The 19180-nt window shown below is 37.5% G+C and overlaps 1 protein-coding gene across 2 annotated transcripts in view; it reads left to right on the top strand.

Moving 5' to 3' along the window:
• Positions 1–19180, top strand: part of Stxbp4 (syntaxin binding protein 4) — a 126032-nt gene that overhangs the window by 82761 nt on the left and 24091 nt on the right. For both annotated transcript variants that reach the window (XM_069993259.1, XM_069993260.1), the window contains one exon: positions 521–654. In XM_069993259.1, coding sequence (XP_069849360.1) covers positions 521–654 — 134 coding nt within the window. The remainder of the gene's footprint in view (positions 1–520; positions 655–19180) is intronic.

The raw sequence follows: 19180 nt of genomic DNA, 5'->3' as shown, positions 1-19180 counted from the left end.
ATTTCATGGTTGTAGGTATAGTTCAAGTGTTAGATCACTTGCTACCACAAAGCCTAGGACTCCATTTCTAGTACCTCAATAATTAAGGGAACAACAAAAACGATCATTTCAGAAGTGAAACTGTGTATACTGAATTTATATTTAATGTTACTATAAAGAATAATGCCTATTAATCTGTTCTTATATACTTAATTTGAATTTTACAAAACTAAATAAAAAGCTAAATCGTGTTTGCAAAACATAAGCATTTACAAAATAAGCACAACAAATGATTTACAAGGGAGGACTTTTTCTTCAGCTCTTTTCTGTTATGTATAAAGTTAATTTCTTTCAAGATATGTCTATTTAATTGAATAATAAAGAATTGAAAACAAATACTGTTCCTGGATTACATAGTATATGACTGTAAGAATATAAATATTTCAAAAAAGAAATATTCTTGTACAGAGTTGTAATGAATACGAATTCAGATTTAGCAATAAACAAGATACTGTTGCCTGTGATTTCATTACTACTATAGTGAAAGAAGAGCCATGTTTGCCTCTCAGTCCTCCCTGTCCCCTCTGGGAAGGAATGGACGCCACATCCCAGCAACCCTGGCCCTGGAGTCTAAGGAGCTTGTGAAATCTGTTCGTGCCATCCTTGATGTGGATTGTAAGTCTAATTCATTTCTCACTTTTTTTTTAAAGTCACTAACCAAACAAAAGCAAAGTTCCATTTTAGTATATTCCGTTTGGTATATTAGTCTGCCTACAGTAAAACTGATAGTGAATAAAAATTTAATGCACCACTGAATATTTGCTTTAAAGTATCCTAAATAGATTTCATTGATGATGGCCAATTAATATTTGCCTTTAACTCTATGTCCTTTGAAATAGAAGAATGAATATAAAAATGAATCCATATCAGCACTGAAAACCTAGAATTGTACAATCAACACTGAGGAAATTTTCAATAAAATATAAAAGATAGAAAAAGATTGAAGGTACAGCCCAACTTAAACAAAAGCCTCCTAATACAAAAAAAGGTGGAAAACAGAACTGCTAAAACAGGGGAGTTAAGTAGAACCATGGGGAAGAAAACAGGGTCACAGAGAGGGAAGACCAGGAACAGACCCTGCCTGGGGCAATCAGCCGCTTAATTAATTAAAGGGTTGTGGAATAGCTGAACCAGTTTCCTGTTCTTCAATGCTGCTGGCTCAGGCGTTTACTTCTAAGCAAGGGCCAAGAGACTACCTTGCTATTAGAACTGTATGTCTGTCATCGGGTTGCCTTAGAGTCAGCATTGGACTAGAAAGAGGAACAAAACTATGTTCTGCATAATATCTAATATCCAAGTAGGCTAGATCTGTAGAAAACTTAAATGACTAGGCATTTCCACATTTCCTTCATTCTGTGTCCCATTTATTTTTATAACTCTTCCTAATATACTCTTTTATTTTTCCGCAATGGAAATTATAGATGACTTTCCTAACTATGTCCTTGTTTATAAAAATCAGTAACATGAGCCGGCACCTGGGGCTCATGCCTATAATCCTAGCTACCCAGGAGGCTGAGATCTGAGGATTGAAAGAGGATCCCACACATCCATCCCAGGGGACCACACAGAGGCAGGCAGGCACAGGAGAAAGATTATTATAAAGTTTATGAGAGGAGCCATATTTCCCCCAAGAAGGAGCACTTGGCCTCTGCCACCATCCAGGTAGCAGGAGGGTCTGAGGGATAGGAAGTGAGGTAGATGGGAGTTCAGGTGGGTCTGGGCAGAGAGAAGGAAGGGCCAGCTGTATGGAAGGAACTCCAGGATGGGAGGGGGGGCCAGGTCTAGGTGAAGCTGAGAACCAAAGGTGAGCATAATACTAACAAGGATCGCAGTTCAAACCCAGTCCGAGCAGAAAAGTCTTCATGAGACTCTTATCTCCAATTAGCCACCCCAAAACTGGAAGGGACACTGTGGCTGAAGTAGTAGAATACTAGCCTTAAGCACCAAGAGGCTCAGGGACAACGCCCAGGCCCTGAGTTCCAGCTGCAGAATAGTTAAAAGAAAAGGAAAAAAAAGATCAATAACATGTCCTAGAGGAAAATAATTAATAATAGAACAATATGCATTTAAGTACATGGACACTTGAGTCTCAAATACTGGCACCCATATATAAAATCTACAAATTTGATAGCCATGAACATACATTTATATGTAAATTCAATTCTTGAGTTAAATAATAAGCATATTGTTACTAGGAATATATACTTGTCTTTTAAACAAACAGTCTTTTAAACCAACTAATATAGTAGCTACAACTGTAATACTAGCCACTCAGGAGGCTCAGATTGGGAGGATTACAGTTCTAGTCAGCCAGGGCAGAATTCTCAGTGGAAAAACCTGAGCATAGTAGCACATACCTTTTATCCCAGAATGGGATATGTAAAATAGGTAGACCAGGATCCGTGTCCAGGCCTAGGCAAAAATTGAGACCCACTCTCAAAATAACCAGTGCAAGAAAATGGGCTGGAGTTTTTGCCTCAGTGCACTTGCTTCAGAGAGCACTTGCCTCATAAGCATGAAGCCCTGAGTTCAAAAACCCAGTGCTGCACAAAAGGAAAAAAGTGAATCTTGATCAAAATTGCCAACAAAACAAAATAAAATACTCTATTAATGTTTGCCTGGGAAAATTAATGTGTATTAAGCCTATGTAAAAGTGTTTAGAGTAAGCGAGGCACCAGTGGCTCGCAACTATAATCCTAGCAGCTCAGGAGGCTAAGATCTTAGGATCAGAGTTCTAATCCCTCTAGGGCAGAAAAATCCTTAAGACTTTTACCTACAATTAGCATAAAAAGCTGGGAGTGTAGGTGTGGCCCAAGTGGTAGAGTGCCAGCCTTAAAGGAAAAAACTGAATCAGCGTAAAAGACCCTGAGTTCCCACCTGCTAGTACTTATGTAGATTTGGGGCCTGAACTTATATTACCTGAGTGTTGGTGACCTGAAAATCCAAAACTGAAAAAGAAATTTAAGTTAACTTTAATTTAGCATTAAATTATACTTAGTAAATTGTACTTATTAGTAAATTGTACTTAGTAAAACGTTGTATCCACAAGACAAGAAGTAGCTGCCATGAGAGAAAAAGAAATTTGAAAAGAACTTTTGTAAAGGCCTTGTCTTGAAAGTTGCTGTGAAGATTAAATAATCTAACTTACATGATACACCTACCCTGACTATCTTTTCTAGAAAACACATGGTTTGAACTATACCAGCCTTTTCAGTAGCTGTCCCATTAACCATGGCCACAAAAGGTATCACCCCAAAGCTTAATGTCTGAAAATAACCATTTAATAGTGTGTTTCATGGTTCTTTTGTTAGGTATAGTAGACCGTTCTTCTTCAGATTCTCATAGTCAGATTTCTGCTAGGGTTGTAGTCCCCTAGTGATCTAGTGGGCTGGAGTTCAGTAGAATCCAATGGAAGATCGATCATCTTGAGATACCAAGTAGAACACTTACCTCTATGCACCATCTCAGGCATGGCAGCCTGGAGGTTGTTAAACTTATACAGTGGCATAAGGCCCTGGCAAAAATGGCTAAGTGAGCAAAATAGAAGTTGTACTACCTTTTTGATCCATCCTTAGGAGTCACACAGCCTTACTTCTGTAATATGCTGTTCATCAACATAGATTCAAAGGAAAGAGACATGGCTTCATACACGGATAGGAAGATCATGTAGTTTGAAGTTATTTTTCTGACCATGTTTGGAGAAAACAACTTGACATATTTGACTATGTCATATGCAAGTTGTGATGGCTTAGTACAATCATTTCAAGATTCCATTAGAGTATGGTTAGTAAAGTAGTATATGGGGCTTGGTTTTGCTGTCATTTTCATTAATGTCACTATCTGTTGTCTAGTTTCTAATGTTCCACTAACCCTTTTTGTTCACTCTTAATTTCTATGCTGGAGACCAGATATGTAAAGATAAATGGATGGATGGATGGATGGATGGATGGATGGATGGATGGATGAATGGAAATGTATGTGCACTTAGGTAGGTAGTTAAGTAGAAGATAGGTACATAGGCATGTACATGCAAAATTATGTTAAGTGTTAGTACTAAATTTAGAATGTGGCTCTGGATAATAAAAGAATTGACTTGGTAAGGAAATATTCAAGGACCTTTTGTATAACTTCCTACTTCACAATATATATGGAGAATTAGAAATCATACCTCTAATAGTATCCACATACTTCATGCAAGGAGTATATTTTTAAAGTTTTTGTATAACCTAATACATTTTACAGAAACAAGTTACATGTTTTTAAAAAAAAAATCTTAAGAAATTTTGTGGGTTTTATGAGGAATGAAAATAGTCTCTCCTAATGCCTTAGACTTAAACTCAAAATTGTATATATTAAACATTTTTATGTTTAATGATGGAGGGAAACACCTGTGTAGACAATATCCAGTAGAGATTACTACATTAATTTTAATTACCTTCTAACATTACCTTGATATCTGTCAAACATGATTATTCAAAGAAAATATTTGAAATTCAGCAGAACTTCTTTGAAAGAGAAAAAAATTACATCTGTACTTTTTATTCATTGCAAGATGATACATCTTAAAATAAGTGAATAGTTTCTTTATTGTTCGTTTATTTAAAAATATCATTGCTAATGTTGGCATATTTTGCAAGTAGTTTTATAACTTTCTGGGCCATATCTTTCCAAGTTTTATAACTGAGAGAAACTAAGCTCATTTTTCTTCCTCTCTGAGCAGTGAGTTTTCACATATATGTTACTGAGAAGCAGAGAATTAAATTAAGAAGAAGAAGCAAGGTAGATGATTCAGCCACAATCTCTCCGATTGTCCATCATCATTTGCATTTCCTTGCCTTAGCTATGTGGGTATTTCAAGTTACAATTTGAAATGTTCACTTGGGCAATTGCTTCTACTTTCTTCTCATATAGAAACACTAGTATATTGTGCTATGGCTTTTCCTTAGAAAAACATCCTATCCTAAGGATAAGACAGAGCTTAAAATCAGGCTCAAGGGAATATCTTGAAAACAACTCTGAACCTTTACTATGTCATGGACTCCAGTGAAATCTAATGAAGACCTTCCTCCTAGAATGTGCAGTCACATACATTTTTTCATCTGTTTTCTGAATCCCATCCTAAGAAGCCTCATATAGAATGACAGGAACATTCCGCAGTACTGCCAACATGGTCATCCAAACTCATCAGAGTGCCCATGGAGAAACATGGCAAGCACTAGTTAGACCTCATGAACAGTGTGCTCATAGAACCTCAGATCTACACGTAAAGTACCTAGCTGAGCCCTGGTAGTATAAGATCTATAGCTATAGCTATTACTGATACCACAAGTTGATTATTTAAAGCCATTGATTTACATTTACTTTCTCTCTTTCTCTCTGGGAGGTATTAAATTATTGTCTAAGGCTTTTTGCCACATTTTCTACCACAACTGTGGTAGAAAAATGCTTTTCTCAACATGGAACTAATAGTATTATTATTGACTTTGAGTTAGCATGAAACCATCACAGGTAACCGTGGCTTCACATCTTCACCTTATCTTTCTGTTGTTGATGGCTAACTGCGAGGAAAAATCTGGGGGCTGGGAAGGTGGCTCAGTGGTAGAGCGCTTGCCTTGCATGCATGAGGTCCTGGGTTCAGTTCCTCAGCACCACATAAGCAGAAAAAGCCAGAAGTGGGGCTGACGCTCAATTGGTATAACGCTAGCCTTGAGCTGAAGCGCTGAGGTACAGCGCCCAGGCCCAGAGTTCAGGCCCCACGACTGACCAAAAAAAAAAAAATCTGGCCAGATACCCCATAGGAGGTCATTAATAAAAAGAAACCATATTGAGTTGTTTGTAAGTTAGCACTATCATTCAACTACTTTCCTTCAAGATTCTCATGGAATTGATAAGTAGAATATAAACATAGGACAAAAATCTTCAAAGCTGTAGCAAGGCAGGTAGGACTACATAGAAGGAAAATAGGAAGGGCCAACCTATTCCTCTTATCTCAATCATGAGACTAACAATGGAACCCCTGCAAGGGGGAACTTTAGTGTTGTAGGCTGAAGGGGCAGTGGATAGATAAATAGACTTGGGGATAGATAGACTGTGTACTTCTCATTGTGTGTTGGTGAGTCATTGGCCTTCATTGAAATTCAGTGCATCTTAAGGACAGCTGAGACTTGATCCTTTAGGAAGGAAGCATGAACATATGCTAGATGAACATGTACCGTGCTACACAACAAGCTTTAAATGTAAAAGCGTTAAGCAGCTTATGCAGCAGCTTCTGTATCAGATACCATATAGTTTGGCAAAGCCCCCTCTGGTCCTCGCTCACTTCCTATTTCCCATATACACATAACATCTCATTCCAACTCATATATACAAAACACACACACATATCCACACACACATGCATACAAAGATGTGATTATAAGATCCACTGTATTAAACAAGAAAATACAGATGTCAAGAATAGAACAATGGCTAGAAGAAAGAGAGAAGATTGTGGTTTCCACCCCTCTGTGTGGGAGAAGGGCCATATTAGTGAAATCCTGTCTCAAACAGCAAGTTGTTTATTGTGGAGAACACTTGCAATCCCAGCTATGTGGGAAGAATAGACAGGAGGATCCTGATCCAAGGCTGTCCAGGGTAAAACATGAGACCCTGTATGAAAAATAGTTCAAGCAAAAAGGATGACGATTTGGCTTAAATGGTAGAACACTTGTCTAGCAAGCATGAGACTGAGTTCCATGTGCCAGTACCAAAGAGAAAAATAATTAAGTGGACCTTCAGATCAACATTATAGGACCTTCCCAGGATAAAACCTTCACCTCTCCTACACTTGAAGTTTGAAATGCTGTGCATGCAAGCATGTGCAAAAAAAAAAAACCAAACAAGCAATGCCTTCCTGCTCCAGAAACAGGTTAGATCTGTCATGATAACTAGGGTCTTAAGCCTCAGAGGATCACAGAACTGCGACAAGGAGTTGGAGCTAAAGATTTTACACCCACGCAGACCTCAGTGTTGCCCCAGCAGCACGTGCTTCCTTCTCTTGAATTACTCTTGTATTGAGCAGCCATTTGGCCTACCAGTTGCTGAAAGAAAGCATCTCCAAATAGGTGAGAACATAGCTTGCCCCAACATCCTTAGGAGTCAGTTCTGTAATATACATATATATATATATACATCAAGAGCAATAAAACGTCCTTTGGAACAGCTTTCTGAAAATCAAAAACAAAGATTTTAATCATCTTACATTGTGTTTCAATACTCTCAACTACTGGTATTTTTACAAAGAAAATAATGAAAGATGTGCATAAATATATGCATGTTTGAGTATTTTTCATTACAGTATTTCTTATACTATGAAAGTATGGCTATTCAACTTGTATAAAATGGTTGATTACATGTATTTTTTACTGAACCAACTGAAAATATGGATATCCTTTTCCCCCTACTTGCCAAGCAAGCACTGACCTCCTGCTTACATGCCTTTAACAATTCAGGTGTTCTCACCCACAATTAGCAATACTTAACTCTTAAAAATAAAATGTCAGTTTATTCACCATTCTTATTCTTTGTTTTCTGAAAATACTTAGAAGTTGCTTAAGCAGATGAGAGCTTTTAAGAGAACTGGAGGAAAAACAGTAGAGCAACATTGTAAATGCCTTCATGATTTATCTTTTAGATCCTACCTTTAGATCCAGAATCATACTTGCTATAGCATTTCCTCATTCTGCAGATTCAGGGCTTCACAGTCCCATCATTACTTTCCTACATCTGAAAGCACATTTCTGTTACTAGAATGACTTTAAGGAAAACCCATGCTTCCTTGATGGAAGTCAGCTATACTATTTAAAATGGGCACTATGGTTCTAACCTCCCCACAAACTAATCATGCTATACACACAATATTTCTTCTCCTAGAACTGGGAAAGATATTCTAAACCTTAGGGGAAAGACTACTGTGTTATTGTGGAAAGAACATTTCACCTGGTACATAGAAAACTTGTTACCTTGTAGTTTAATTTTTCCAAGTCAGGTATTTACCATTGTAAGCATTCACAGAATCTAACACCAGAGAAAATTTTGAGTTTATGTATTCTCTTGTATTGTTGCAGATTGAAAGTAGGTCAGCGCTTAAGAAAATGTATCAAATTTAATCTTGAGTAGAACAAAAAAATACCCTTCTGGTACCAGGAAGCAGTGGCTCATGTCTGTAATCCTAGCTATTCAACAAGTTGAAATCTGGAGAATCACACTTTGAAGCCAGCCAAAACAGAAAAATCTGCAAGACTCCATCTTCAAAATAACCAGCAAAAAGCCAGGTTGGAGGCATTGCTCAAGTGGTACAGCAACCAGCTGAGCAGGCAAACTAAACGGGTCTATGGTCCTAAGTTCAAACCCTAGGACCACCAAAAAAATAAATAAATAAATGCTATTCTAGTAGAATAGGAGATACAAAATATAGTCTTAGAGCTTTGACTCAATATATGAACTCGTCATGAATTATAAACATCCCTGTGGCCCCTTTGAGTAGAAAGAAAAGAAAATTTGAGAGAATTACACAAATGCTGTTTTCCAGGTTTTATTTAAGAGACTAGCTGCTGTTATGTTAGAAATACTGTCATATATCTTCTCCTGAACAGCATTCTCTCCTCACTATGCTAGTGTCTAACATGGCACACACATACTGGCATTCTCAGTAGTTGATGAATGCAGGAACTAACTAAGCTATCTCATCTGTAAATCTAATAAGAGGAGTAAAGTTGTGTTTTCCTTCTATGGTTCATATCTTTCTTAGAACTTTAAATCAAAGAGTAAGCATATTTATATTTGTACAAGGAAGAAAATGAATGATCCATAAAAGGAGAAATGAGTAAATGCCTTGCAAATGGAAATGAACCCTTTAAGCATAATAAGAATTATGGTTATTTGAGTTTCCTTTATTTCTTCTCAGTCTACAGAATTGTATTTAGATTTTTATGAGACACGGTTTCAGAACTATGCTGGAAGCTTAATTGATTCCAAATGATACTAGCATAATACACTCATTTGTTCTTTCTGGACTGTCTTCCCAGTACATAAAAGTGCAGCCCCTTTATAACCTGACAATAATTGAAATGTCTTCATCTTTTATTCATTTTCATTTTCAGCTTCCTTCTTTATAGACCTGTAATAGAAACAAAATTATAGCATTATCTATGTCTGTCTGATAAATTGAATGCCTGATACATTGTACCTCATTACTAGCAATTTGTGAATTCTTTATAAGTACTTCCTTTAATTCCCAGTTGCCTTGTTGAACATTGCTAATGACAAAAATGCCCCCAAATTTGGCTTAATTTGTATAACATATCTGTAGAAATTTGGCAAAATTATGTATTTATTGCTTTTACAACCCATTTCAAAATCATATTACTTTAACCTACACACACAAAAAAACAGTATTTCAACTCTTAAAGTCATTATTTATGAATTAGTAAATGATGTTTGTTGATATGAAACGTTCCTTTTGAAAAAGTGAACTGACAAATGCTCATTGACCTTACAGTTTACCTAAGAATATTGTTCATTAATGATACATTCTTCACTTTCTCTGAATAATTGAGCAATGAAGTATTTGGGTTGTAAAATATTTTGATTAGGGAAGTGGCGCTGTGGCTCAAGTGGTAGAATGCTGGCCTTGAGCTGAAAAGCTGAGGGAGAGCGCCCAGGATCTGAGTTCAAACCTCATGACCAACAAAAACAAAAAAATATTCTGATTATATGACCTGAGCATACATGGGACATTATACATTACAAATTTTCAGACATGTCACACTTGTTTTATTAATGTGTGTTAATATCTTGCTATATACAAAGCACCATGGTTGTCATTATGACAGAGACAAAGATGAACCAAGTATGCACCCTGCCCTTAAGGTGCTAGGTCTTTGCAGAAAAAAATGAAATCATGAGTAGGAGCTAGAGGCACGACTGAAGTGGTAGAGCACTTCTTAGCAAGCAAAGGCCCTGAGTTCAAACCCCAGTACTGCTCCCCCATTTTTTTTTGCCCTCAGGTACATTTCATCCAAACTGCTTAATAAATCAGTGATACTTTATTAAACAAAGCTGTCATGCAATTTAGGCTTTGATTGGCACTTTCTGAAAAAGTATATAATAAATATGGAAATATGGTATATTTATATGGATGGTCACTTTTTTTAAGCACCTAACAGCTCTGTTGAGACAGTGACTTTCATGAGGACTGGCCCTCCTTTATGACATGTACACTGTCATCCCTATTCCTTGGGTCTTTGCTTTTTTGTACATAGGGTGTCTCCAGGCTGATAGACATGATAGTGTGGTGGTAGCTCAGCCTAAGGACTATGCTAGCAGTTGGAGGATTAGCTCTGTGTGCCTGTGAAGAAAGAACTCATTGCTATTCCATTCCACTCCTATTTCATGGAGAATTAGTACCAGCTACACACAAAGGCTTCTGAGTTAGTGGTATGTTCACTGCAGAAATTAAATTTCACTTTTAGCCTTTTGCTAAGGGATTTTTCCAGTTAGGTACTCAGCTATTTAAAAACAAAATTGTTCTCCAACATTCATCAATCAGGGAATTGAAGTGTTTGCTAGTTTTGTGATAAAATAGAATGTTGAAAAGGCCACATTCAAAAAAGATGTATAGGGTTATGGGAAATGAGGCCCTTTGGTATTTTCTTTAAAATGAATAAAATATATTCCTGACTTAAAAACTAGTGTATGGACATGTTACTGAAGAATTATGGGGGTAACCGTGGTTTTAAAGGAGGGGAAGTAAGTTGATTTCCCACTGCTATTATTATAAATTACCACAAATCTAGTCTCCCAACTAATGCAAATGTATTATCTTAGAGTTCTGAAAGTCATAATTTCAAAATAGGTCTCACTAAAATCAAAGTGTCAACCAAGCTGTATGCTCTTTAGGAGACACTAAGAAAGACTATTCTCTTGTTTAGTCTAGATTCTATGGGCTACCCACCTTCCTTGGCCTTTCCATCTTAAAAGCTAGTCAAGCCTGTGAAGATGATACTGGCTCTTCTACATCTAGAGTCTACTTACAACATCCTTTGTGAATAAATGAATAATTACTTTCAGGTCAAGTGACTGGTAGCCTTAACTCCCTTGCCATGTAGCATAATGTAGTCACAGGTTTTGTGAATTAGGACATGGATATCTTGGAGGAATTATTCTGCCTACAGCAGACAGATCGGAGGAGGGCCACGTGGCAGGGGAGGTAGGACAATGTATAGATGGGATTCACACTTGTGAAGCTGGGAGAAGTAACCTAGGGAACTGCATTCTGAGATGGAGCTACAGGTAAGACAGGAAGAAATTCAGTTTGCCTGAGCTGAGTTTGCCAATCTTTTTTGTTGTTGTTCTGTTAAATTGCTAGATAAGTAAATCTTTAGGTTTTATGGGTACAGTGTCTCTTTTGGAGCTATTCTACTCTGCCATTACAGCATGAAAGCATTTGAATGTAGAAATGGGTATGGCTGTGTTCCAATTAAACTTTATTTATAAAAACAGGTGACAGATCAGGTGCTGGTAGCCCATGCCTATAATCCTAGCTCTTCAGGAGGCTGAGATCTGAGGATCTCCATTCAAATCCGGCCCAGGCAGGAAAGTCTGTGGGACTCTTATCTCCATTAACCATCAGAAAACCAGAAATGGAGGTCAAACTGGTTCAAAGTGATAGAGCACTAGCATTGAGCAAAAGAGCTTGGGGACAGCACCCAGGCCCTTGAGTACACACACACACACACACACACACAGGCCCTTGAGTACACACACACACACACATATACACACACTAGCATTGAGCAAAAGAGCTTGGGGACAGCACCCAGGCCCTTGAGTACACACACACACACACACACACACACACCCAGGCCCTTGAGTACACACACACACACACACACACACACACACACACACACACACAAAAACAGGTGACAAGCCAGACTCAGCTCTTAGGCTACTGTTGGTCAAGCTGTCTAGATCATAAATAACATAAAAAGGAAAAACAGAATAAGTTAAGAGTTGGTCAGGGGCTATCTAAACACCTGGTAAAAAAGTTCTGGAGAGTTTTAGTTGTAGTAAACAGTAAAAGCCATTGATGCTATTTGAGCAAGTACATGTTTGATCACTGCTGTTGTTCAGGTGTTTTATCAGGTCTGCACTAAGGTGCAGAGTAAAGAAGAGGAAGAAAAACAAATTGTTTAAATAGGGATACAGGTGGTCCCATTGCAACGATGAGATGTACAAGCTGCTAAGTCCAAAAACGAACTTTACAACTTTGGCAGGGGAAGGGGGGGTGCGGGGCGGGGGTGGTCATGGTAGTTGTGGAGATGGGAGGGCAGAGATGGTGGGGGAAAAACAAAGGAGGAGGCAACAATGCAAATCACAACTCAGGCAAAAAAAAAAGAAGAGGAAGCAGCAGTGTGGAGAGGGAATAGATGCCGATAGTGGGGACTTAGAAGGTGGAAAATGGCTCTAAAGCCCTTCCTGTTTCCTGACTTTTCCCTTACACTCTATTTTCATATAAATCAGATCACATCTCTCACACAGTCAGAATGCTGCAAGCATTTCTGTTACACTTCCTGTAAGATACAGACTCCCTAGAGTGGATTCAAAAGGTCCTCTTTTTGTTTTTAACTCCAACTAGCTGCCTGGTGTGTTTGTCTCTACCACTGTTCCTCTGCATATTATATATTCATCTTTTTGTAGTTCTTCATACCTGCCAAGCTGATTCCCACCCCAGGATCATTGCAATAGCTATTCTTCCTACCTGGATGATATTCCTTTATATCTTCAACAGCCTCACTTCCTTCATGTGTCTGCTCTAATGTCACTTTTTAAGAGACTTTTTCTGGTCAACCCCATGACCACTACTAGTCACTTGTTCTCATTTGCCTTACAAAGACTTGCCTGTCACCTCAGAGTGTGTCTTCCCTCGGAAGTGTAAGCTACAGACAAGCAGTCCCTCATTTGTATCATTCACAGTACTGACCACAATAGAACGTAGTGAATCAGTCATCCAGTTAGGATTTATTAGATAATTTAATCAACAGCATCACAGAAGTAGATCTTATACAACTAAATAACAGGTAACAAGAGGAACAAGCTAGAGAAAATACTGGATTTTTGAGTGTGGATTGTTGGAGATTGGCAGAGCCTTTAAGAATCAAGGAACTCAAGAAAGACAGATGTGGAGAAAGGAAGAACAGCATGCGAGAATACTGCAGATATGTTGCAAGGTGCCTAGAGGGAGTTAGGAGAGGAGCCAGGATGGAGAGTTGATGTTTGGGGGTTAGCAATGTATTTACCTTGAAGTCCTAACAGGTATAGCAGGAGCCTTTGTGACAGAGAGTGAAAGAGAGAGGCTGGAGGGAGAGCAGTCAGGCCGATAGGAGTAGAGGAAGAGTAGGCTGTTGGGGTGTGGGGATCTCAAGGAGAGGAGAATTTAAAAAGAATGATTAGCACTGCAGAATGCCGTTAACAAGATGGCATGTGAGAAAGGGATGGGCTGTGACTGTAAGCATTTGTGACCTGTAAGAAGTTTCAGTGGGCTTGTAAGGGCAAAACTATATTTCATTCCAACACTGTTTTGAATGTCAATGCAGTCTTCTTTCTATGAGTCATAAGACATTTCAGTAGCTCTTAGAACCTCTTGTAACTCTTAGAGCCTCTATATAACCCTAGTTTAAACGCCATAGGACTAAGAAGAAAAAAAAGAGCATTATATATTGCAAATGCTTGATAGGAAATGTACTCATTACCTTGCTCATATAACTGTAACCCTTCTGTACAGCATTTTTACAATAAAAAAAACTTATTATAAAAAAAGAAAATGTTCTAGGATAAGAGTAAATTTTAAGTGCTCTTACTGCCTCTAACATCACACACATATACAAGGTAACTATGGTGATAGTTATATTAATTTCACTATATATTTGTGCATATGCAACATATGTTGCATATAGAAACACATAATCAAAAATGAATTACAAGAAAAATGTTTTAGAGAAGTCACCTGAAATCTATAGTCCTATTATATGTTAAAAGTTGCTAATTTGAACAAATCCATGCCTATGTCCAGATTTTGGTGACTCTTCCGTGAGCTGGGCTCTTCAAGCTGTCAACAAGTTGTCATTTGACTGTGTGCACAGTTTTCTAAATTGAGAAGTGCTAAGATAAGAGGAAACGTGTTAGTTAGGCCAACAATATTTTTATTTCATTTTTTGCTGACATAAAATTGGAATTAAACTTTATTTTTTTTAATTTGGAATAAAACTTTTATTTGGTTATTTCCTAAAAATTTGCAAAGAACAAATAAGTGAGAAAAAAATCTTGAGGCAATTATTGTGTACATTTTAGCCTAATTACTTTCAGTCTATTTTTCTGATTTTTGATGCACTTTTGTGTTGCTAGTCATTTTTGCTGTTTGTATAACAGAAAGATAGTGGTCTCTCTCTCTCTCTCTGTCTCTCTCTCTCTCTGTCTCTCTCTCTCTGTCTCTCTCTCTCTGTCTCTCTCTCTCTGTCTCTCTCTCTGTCTCTCTGTCTCTCTGTCTCTCTGTCTCTCTGTCTCTCTCTCTCTCTCTCTCTCTCTCTCTCTCTCTCTCTCTCTCTCTCTCTCTCTCTCTCTCTCTCTCTCTCTCTCTGTCTCTCTGTCTCTGTCTCTCTCTCCCTCTCTCTTTCTCTCTCTGTCTGGCTATTGGCCTGTGTTCAAATCCTGCCTTTGTCTCCTGTCTGCCTCATGATCTTGGTGAGTATTTTAATTTGCCCCTCAATGTTCTTACCTGTGAACTTGAGGATTAACTGATTCTTCAGTGAGCTTATTTGTTCTAGTATCTAGGGAACAAGGCAGCGATGACCCTATCTTCTTTCCACCTACCTTATTGACATTGTTCTCTTTTCTTTCCTTTTGAACCTTTCTCCTGTTTGTTTCAGCTGTGATTTTGATGATGTTTTGTGGGTTTTGTCATTTTTCTTGATGTTTAAAAAATTACCTTTAAGTAGTTGTTGAAGGGAGGTATCATTTAACAAAGCAATATATGATACAATGCATCTTGATCACTGTTACCCTTTTCAACAGTCTCATCCCCCTTCAACCCACCCCTTCCCTTCATTTCTTAATTTTGTGATATATACGATGAATCCTTGACTGCGTTCTTCTCCCTTCTTCCCTTTTTCCCCTCCTCCTCTCTTGCCCCTCCCTTGCATGTACCCATTTCTTGGTGCTTATTTGGTTGAGCTTTGATTTCATCTTTCTACAATAATTGTGCTATTTGAGCTCTCTATAGCATCTATTATAATTTAGTTAATTCATTTGGAACTGCTTGCATACCACCCAGCATGTTTACTTACAGATTTTTAGGCACATTCTATCTGTCACTAATGAGAAAGACCATGTAAGCTTTGTTTCTCTGGGTCTGGTTTACTTCACTTATATAATTCTTTCCAAGGTTTCCCATTTCCTTATGAATGGTACACCATCATTATTTCTAATGGATGAGTAAAATTCCATTGTGTACATATACCACATATTCTTAATTCATTCATCCACTGAGGGGCACCTGGGCTGATTCCATATTTTGACTATAGTGAATAGTTCTGCAATGAGCAGGGTTGTTTTATTGTAGCCTTATCTGTGGTCTATTGGATCGATACCCAGGATTGAAATTGCTGCACCATAGGGTAGTTCTATATTTATTTTTTTGAGGACCCTCCTCCATACTGTTTTCCAGGGTAGTTAAACAAGCTTAGATTTTAAATTAAACAAATGTACATTATTATAAACAAATCTAATTTCCAAATATAATGAAGGTTAGGAGCCATCTTTCCTCCTAGGAACAAGACCAAAGGACAAACTGGGGATCCAGTGAGGAATTTAGTCATCTATAATGTCCTCAAAATTTCAATGCACCCAGTCATCACCACATTAAAGTCAGATGTGGCCTGGATCTGCTCTAAGGGGGGAAAAAAGGATAATGAACTGATTAAAGCATTTGGTTAGCTGAATTAGAGTTATTATCCTAAGAAACCATTAACCACACAATGATAATCAAATGACTGATTGGGCTGTTAACAGTAATATGTTCCTTGGGGCACTGTGCTGCCAGTATCTGTGCTGTGTACACCCGATGGAAGAGAAATGGTTCTAGGAACAGGCCACATGTGAACTATTTAAAGGAACAGAGATCCCAAGGGAGAACCATTTCTTCTTTTGTATATGTAAGGAAATGCTTTACATTTAAGTATAGTAAAGAGATTTTTTTTAAATCTTGCTCATCTTTTTGTTAAAAATAATTGTGAAACAACATTACCGCAAATCATGGCTATAAAAGTGTAGACATCTCTGTCTCAGCTCCATGATGGAAAACAAACATAACTCCTGAGGGTCTTTTGCCAGTAATCTCAGATCTCAGTTTGAGGACAGCCCAAGCAAAAAGTTAGTGAGACCCTTATCTCAACAACAAGCAGGGCCTGTGGTTCACATTTCTATTCCTAGCTATGTGGAGTTAGAGGTAGGAAGATCATGATCCAGCTGGCACAGGCAAAAAAAAAAAAAAAAAAAAAAAAAGCACAAAACAGTATCTGAAAAAGTAAAGGGAATAAAAGGGGGAGTTGGGATAATTCAAGTGGAAATGGTAGAGTACCTGCCTAGCACATTCAAGGTCCTGAGTTCAAATGAGCAAAGTTGAAAAATCAATAAGCCCTCAATTCTCTCTATAGAACACAATGGGCCCTTTGAATATTATAATGCTATCTCCTGTATTTTCCAGAGCCAACCTTGAAGTTTCTTAGGCACCTTCTATTACTCTTGGTAAATTGGAAACATATATGATTGCACAGGTCTTATATTCCTAGCTGCTGGGAAGTCGAGATTGGGAGGATCTCTGTTCAGTGCAGTACAAAGGGAAAACGTCCACGAGATACATCTCAACCAGTGAAAGGCTGGACACAGTGGCTGAGCCTGACAGCTCAGCTATTCAGGTAGCACAAATAGGAGAGTCATAATCTGGGTAGCATAGGAATAAATTTGCTACTTATTCAAAAAACAGTGAAAACTCAAAGGGCTGGGTCATAGCTCAAGTAATAGAGTGCCTGCTTGGGAAACTCAAGGCCCTGAGTTCAAATCTTAGGACTACCCTCCAAAACATTGAAATACCTATGAAGATTTGTTAACGTTAGCCTTTGCTAAAAATACCTCCTTCCTAGAACTATAACAGAAGTAGTTATCTATAACAGAAGTAGTTTGACCTGTTTGTATTGATAAGATTCTGGCAAAGATCAGTGAAGTATATTTATTTATAAACTATACATTGGAAAATTTTTGAAAAAAAAACAGAGCTCTCCTTTTATTGCTTGTATAGATGGTAAATTGACATTAACTTAAGGAAACAGGCTACTGTGGGTTTTTCTAAGTACCTTGTAGTAAATCAACCTCCAAAGACTTCCTTAGGAAACACATTGACTCCTTTAAAAAAAAAATAAATGCAATAAACCGAACATAATTCTTAAACCATCTAGTTCTCTTTTATAATCTGAAGATAAATTATATCATTAGCTTGCTATTGATTTGAAGAACTGAAAGCTTATATGATCTGAATCCCACCAGGTTTACAGTTCTTTCCATGTTCTCTTTGTTCATCATCAGCTAAGAGGAAAGTTGTATTTGTGGAACATTCTTACCTCAGTTCATATCCTACAATTTTTTATGTGCACCTTCCCAAATAGAAATGTGTATTTTCTTCATGAATTTTCTGAATTTTTAATTATACCTTCATCTTTTATCTTCTGAAGCAGAAACCATTGGTTTTCTCTTTCTTAAACTATGATAACAATGATGCAAAAATAAGCTGTCGACTCACATGCTTGAACCTCTAGTCCACTCCCAGTTTAAAATAATTGCTCAGCAGAGCTCTACTAGCAGTGAACCTGGAGCATAGACTTGGTTTTAAACTGCAAAGGAAAACAAAGCTGAAGAATAAGGACAGCCCTTGGGATGGGGAGATGTCACCCTACAGCACTTAGGACCAGTTTCTTCAGTTTACAAATCAAATTCAGGTCTGAAGGAAATTGGATTACTGTAACATGATACATGTGCTAGATTTCAATTTCTTTTCTGAATTGTTGTTGGAAACTTTCGTTTAGGTCTCCTATCTTCATTTTAGGAATCCAATATAGGTATAAAGACAAACTCAAGGGAATCTAATCCTTTGTTTGACTGTTTATATTTCAACTGAAATGCCTAACCTACTTCTTATGTCTCAGAACTGAAAAGTTTAATGTTGAAGTATACACTCTTATGAACATACTTTTAAACATCCAAAGGAAATGGGCTCGATTTCCCGAAGACCTGATAAATGCTCTCAAAACTTTGTTATGGAACACGCATGAATCTGAGAATCCTGCTTAGAGATTTTATTTTCAAAATATTATGTTGGTATCTTTGTTCCTTTTGATGACTATTAGTGCCTAAATCACAGCACACAGATAAGCAGTTACCATAACAGCTCAGGAAACCACAAAAGCTAGCAACTCTGGGAATGTGCTGAATTCAGGTGACAAACCCTCAATGCTACAGCAACTTACCTGGTATTTAATAAAGCTTCAAGACTTCCAAGTAGAGGAGTTCACAGAAGCACAACTTTTATTAACTAGCTTTTTCTCTACTCATTTTCCCTTGGTTTACTCACTGACTATAAACTTCCTTGTATATAGTGGTAACGTGTTAAGATTCTGAAGAGCTTATAAAGGGTAATTGTGGTTATAACTAATTTTGAGTTAACCAACTGTAATTACAAAGGAAGTAATTGCTAACTATTGTTTAAAAATGATTTTCTTATTTGAATAGTTGGCAAAAAAGAAAAAAAAATGGTCCCTTATTCTCTGCTCATAGCAGTGCTGCTATGTGACCTAGATTTCAAATCTCAGTAGTATTTCCTGTGGAAAACATATCTATTCCCTCTCCACACACCTACCACTAACAGTAAAAATCTGAGTCAGCTACATGAAGGTATATCTGTTTAAAAGTTTTAATCAGCCCTTTTATTAATGAAAAAGTATGTCGCATTGTGATACTGCAGATGTCTTAAGAAGCTAAATACAGCTAGGAATAT

This window comes from Dipodomys merriami, unplaced genomic scaffold (assembly GCF_024711535.1).
Source record: "Dipodomys merriami isolate MVZ:Mamm:240054 unplaced genomic scaffold, mDipMer1.0.p SCAF_42, whole genome shotgun sequence".
Taxonomy (NCBI): Eukaryota; Metazoa; Chordata; class Mammalia; order Rodentia; family Heteromyidae; genus Dipodomys; species Dipodomys merriami.
Note: the sequence above shows the minus strand (reverse complement) of the source record. Positions and strands in the feature narration are given on the sequence as shown.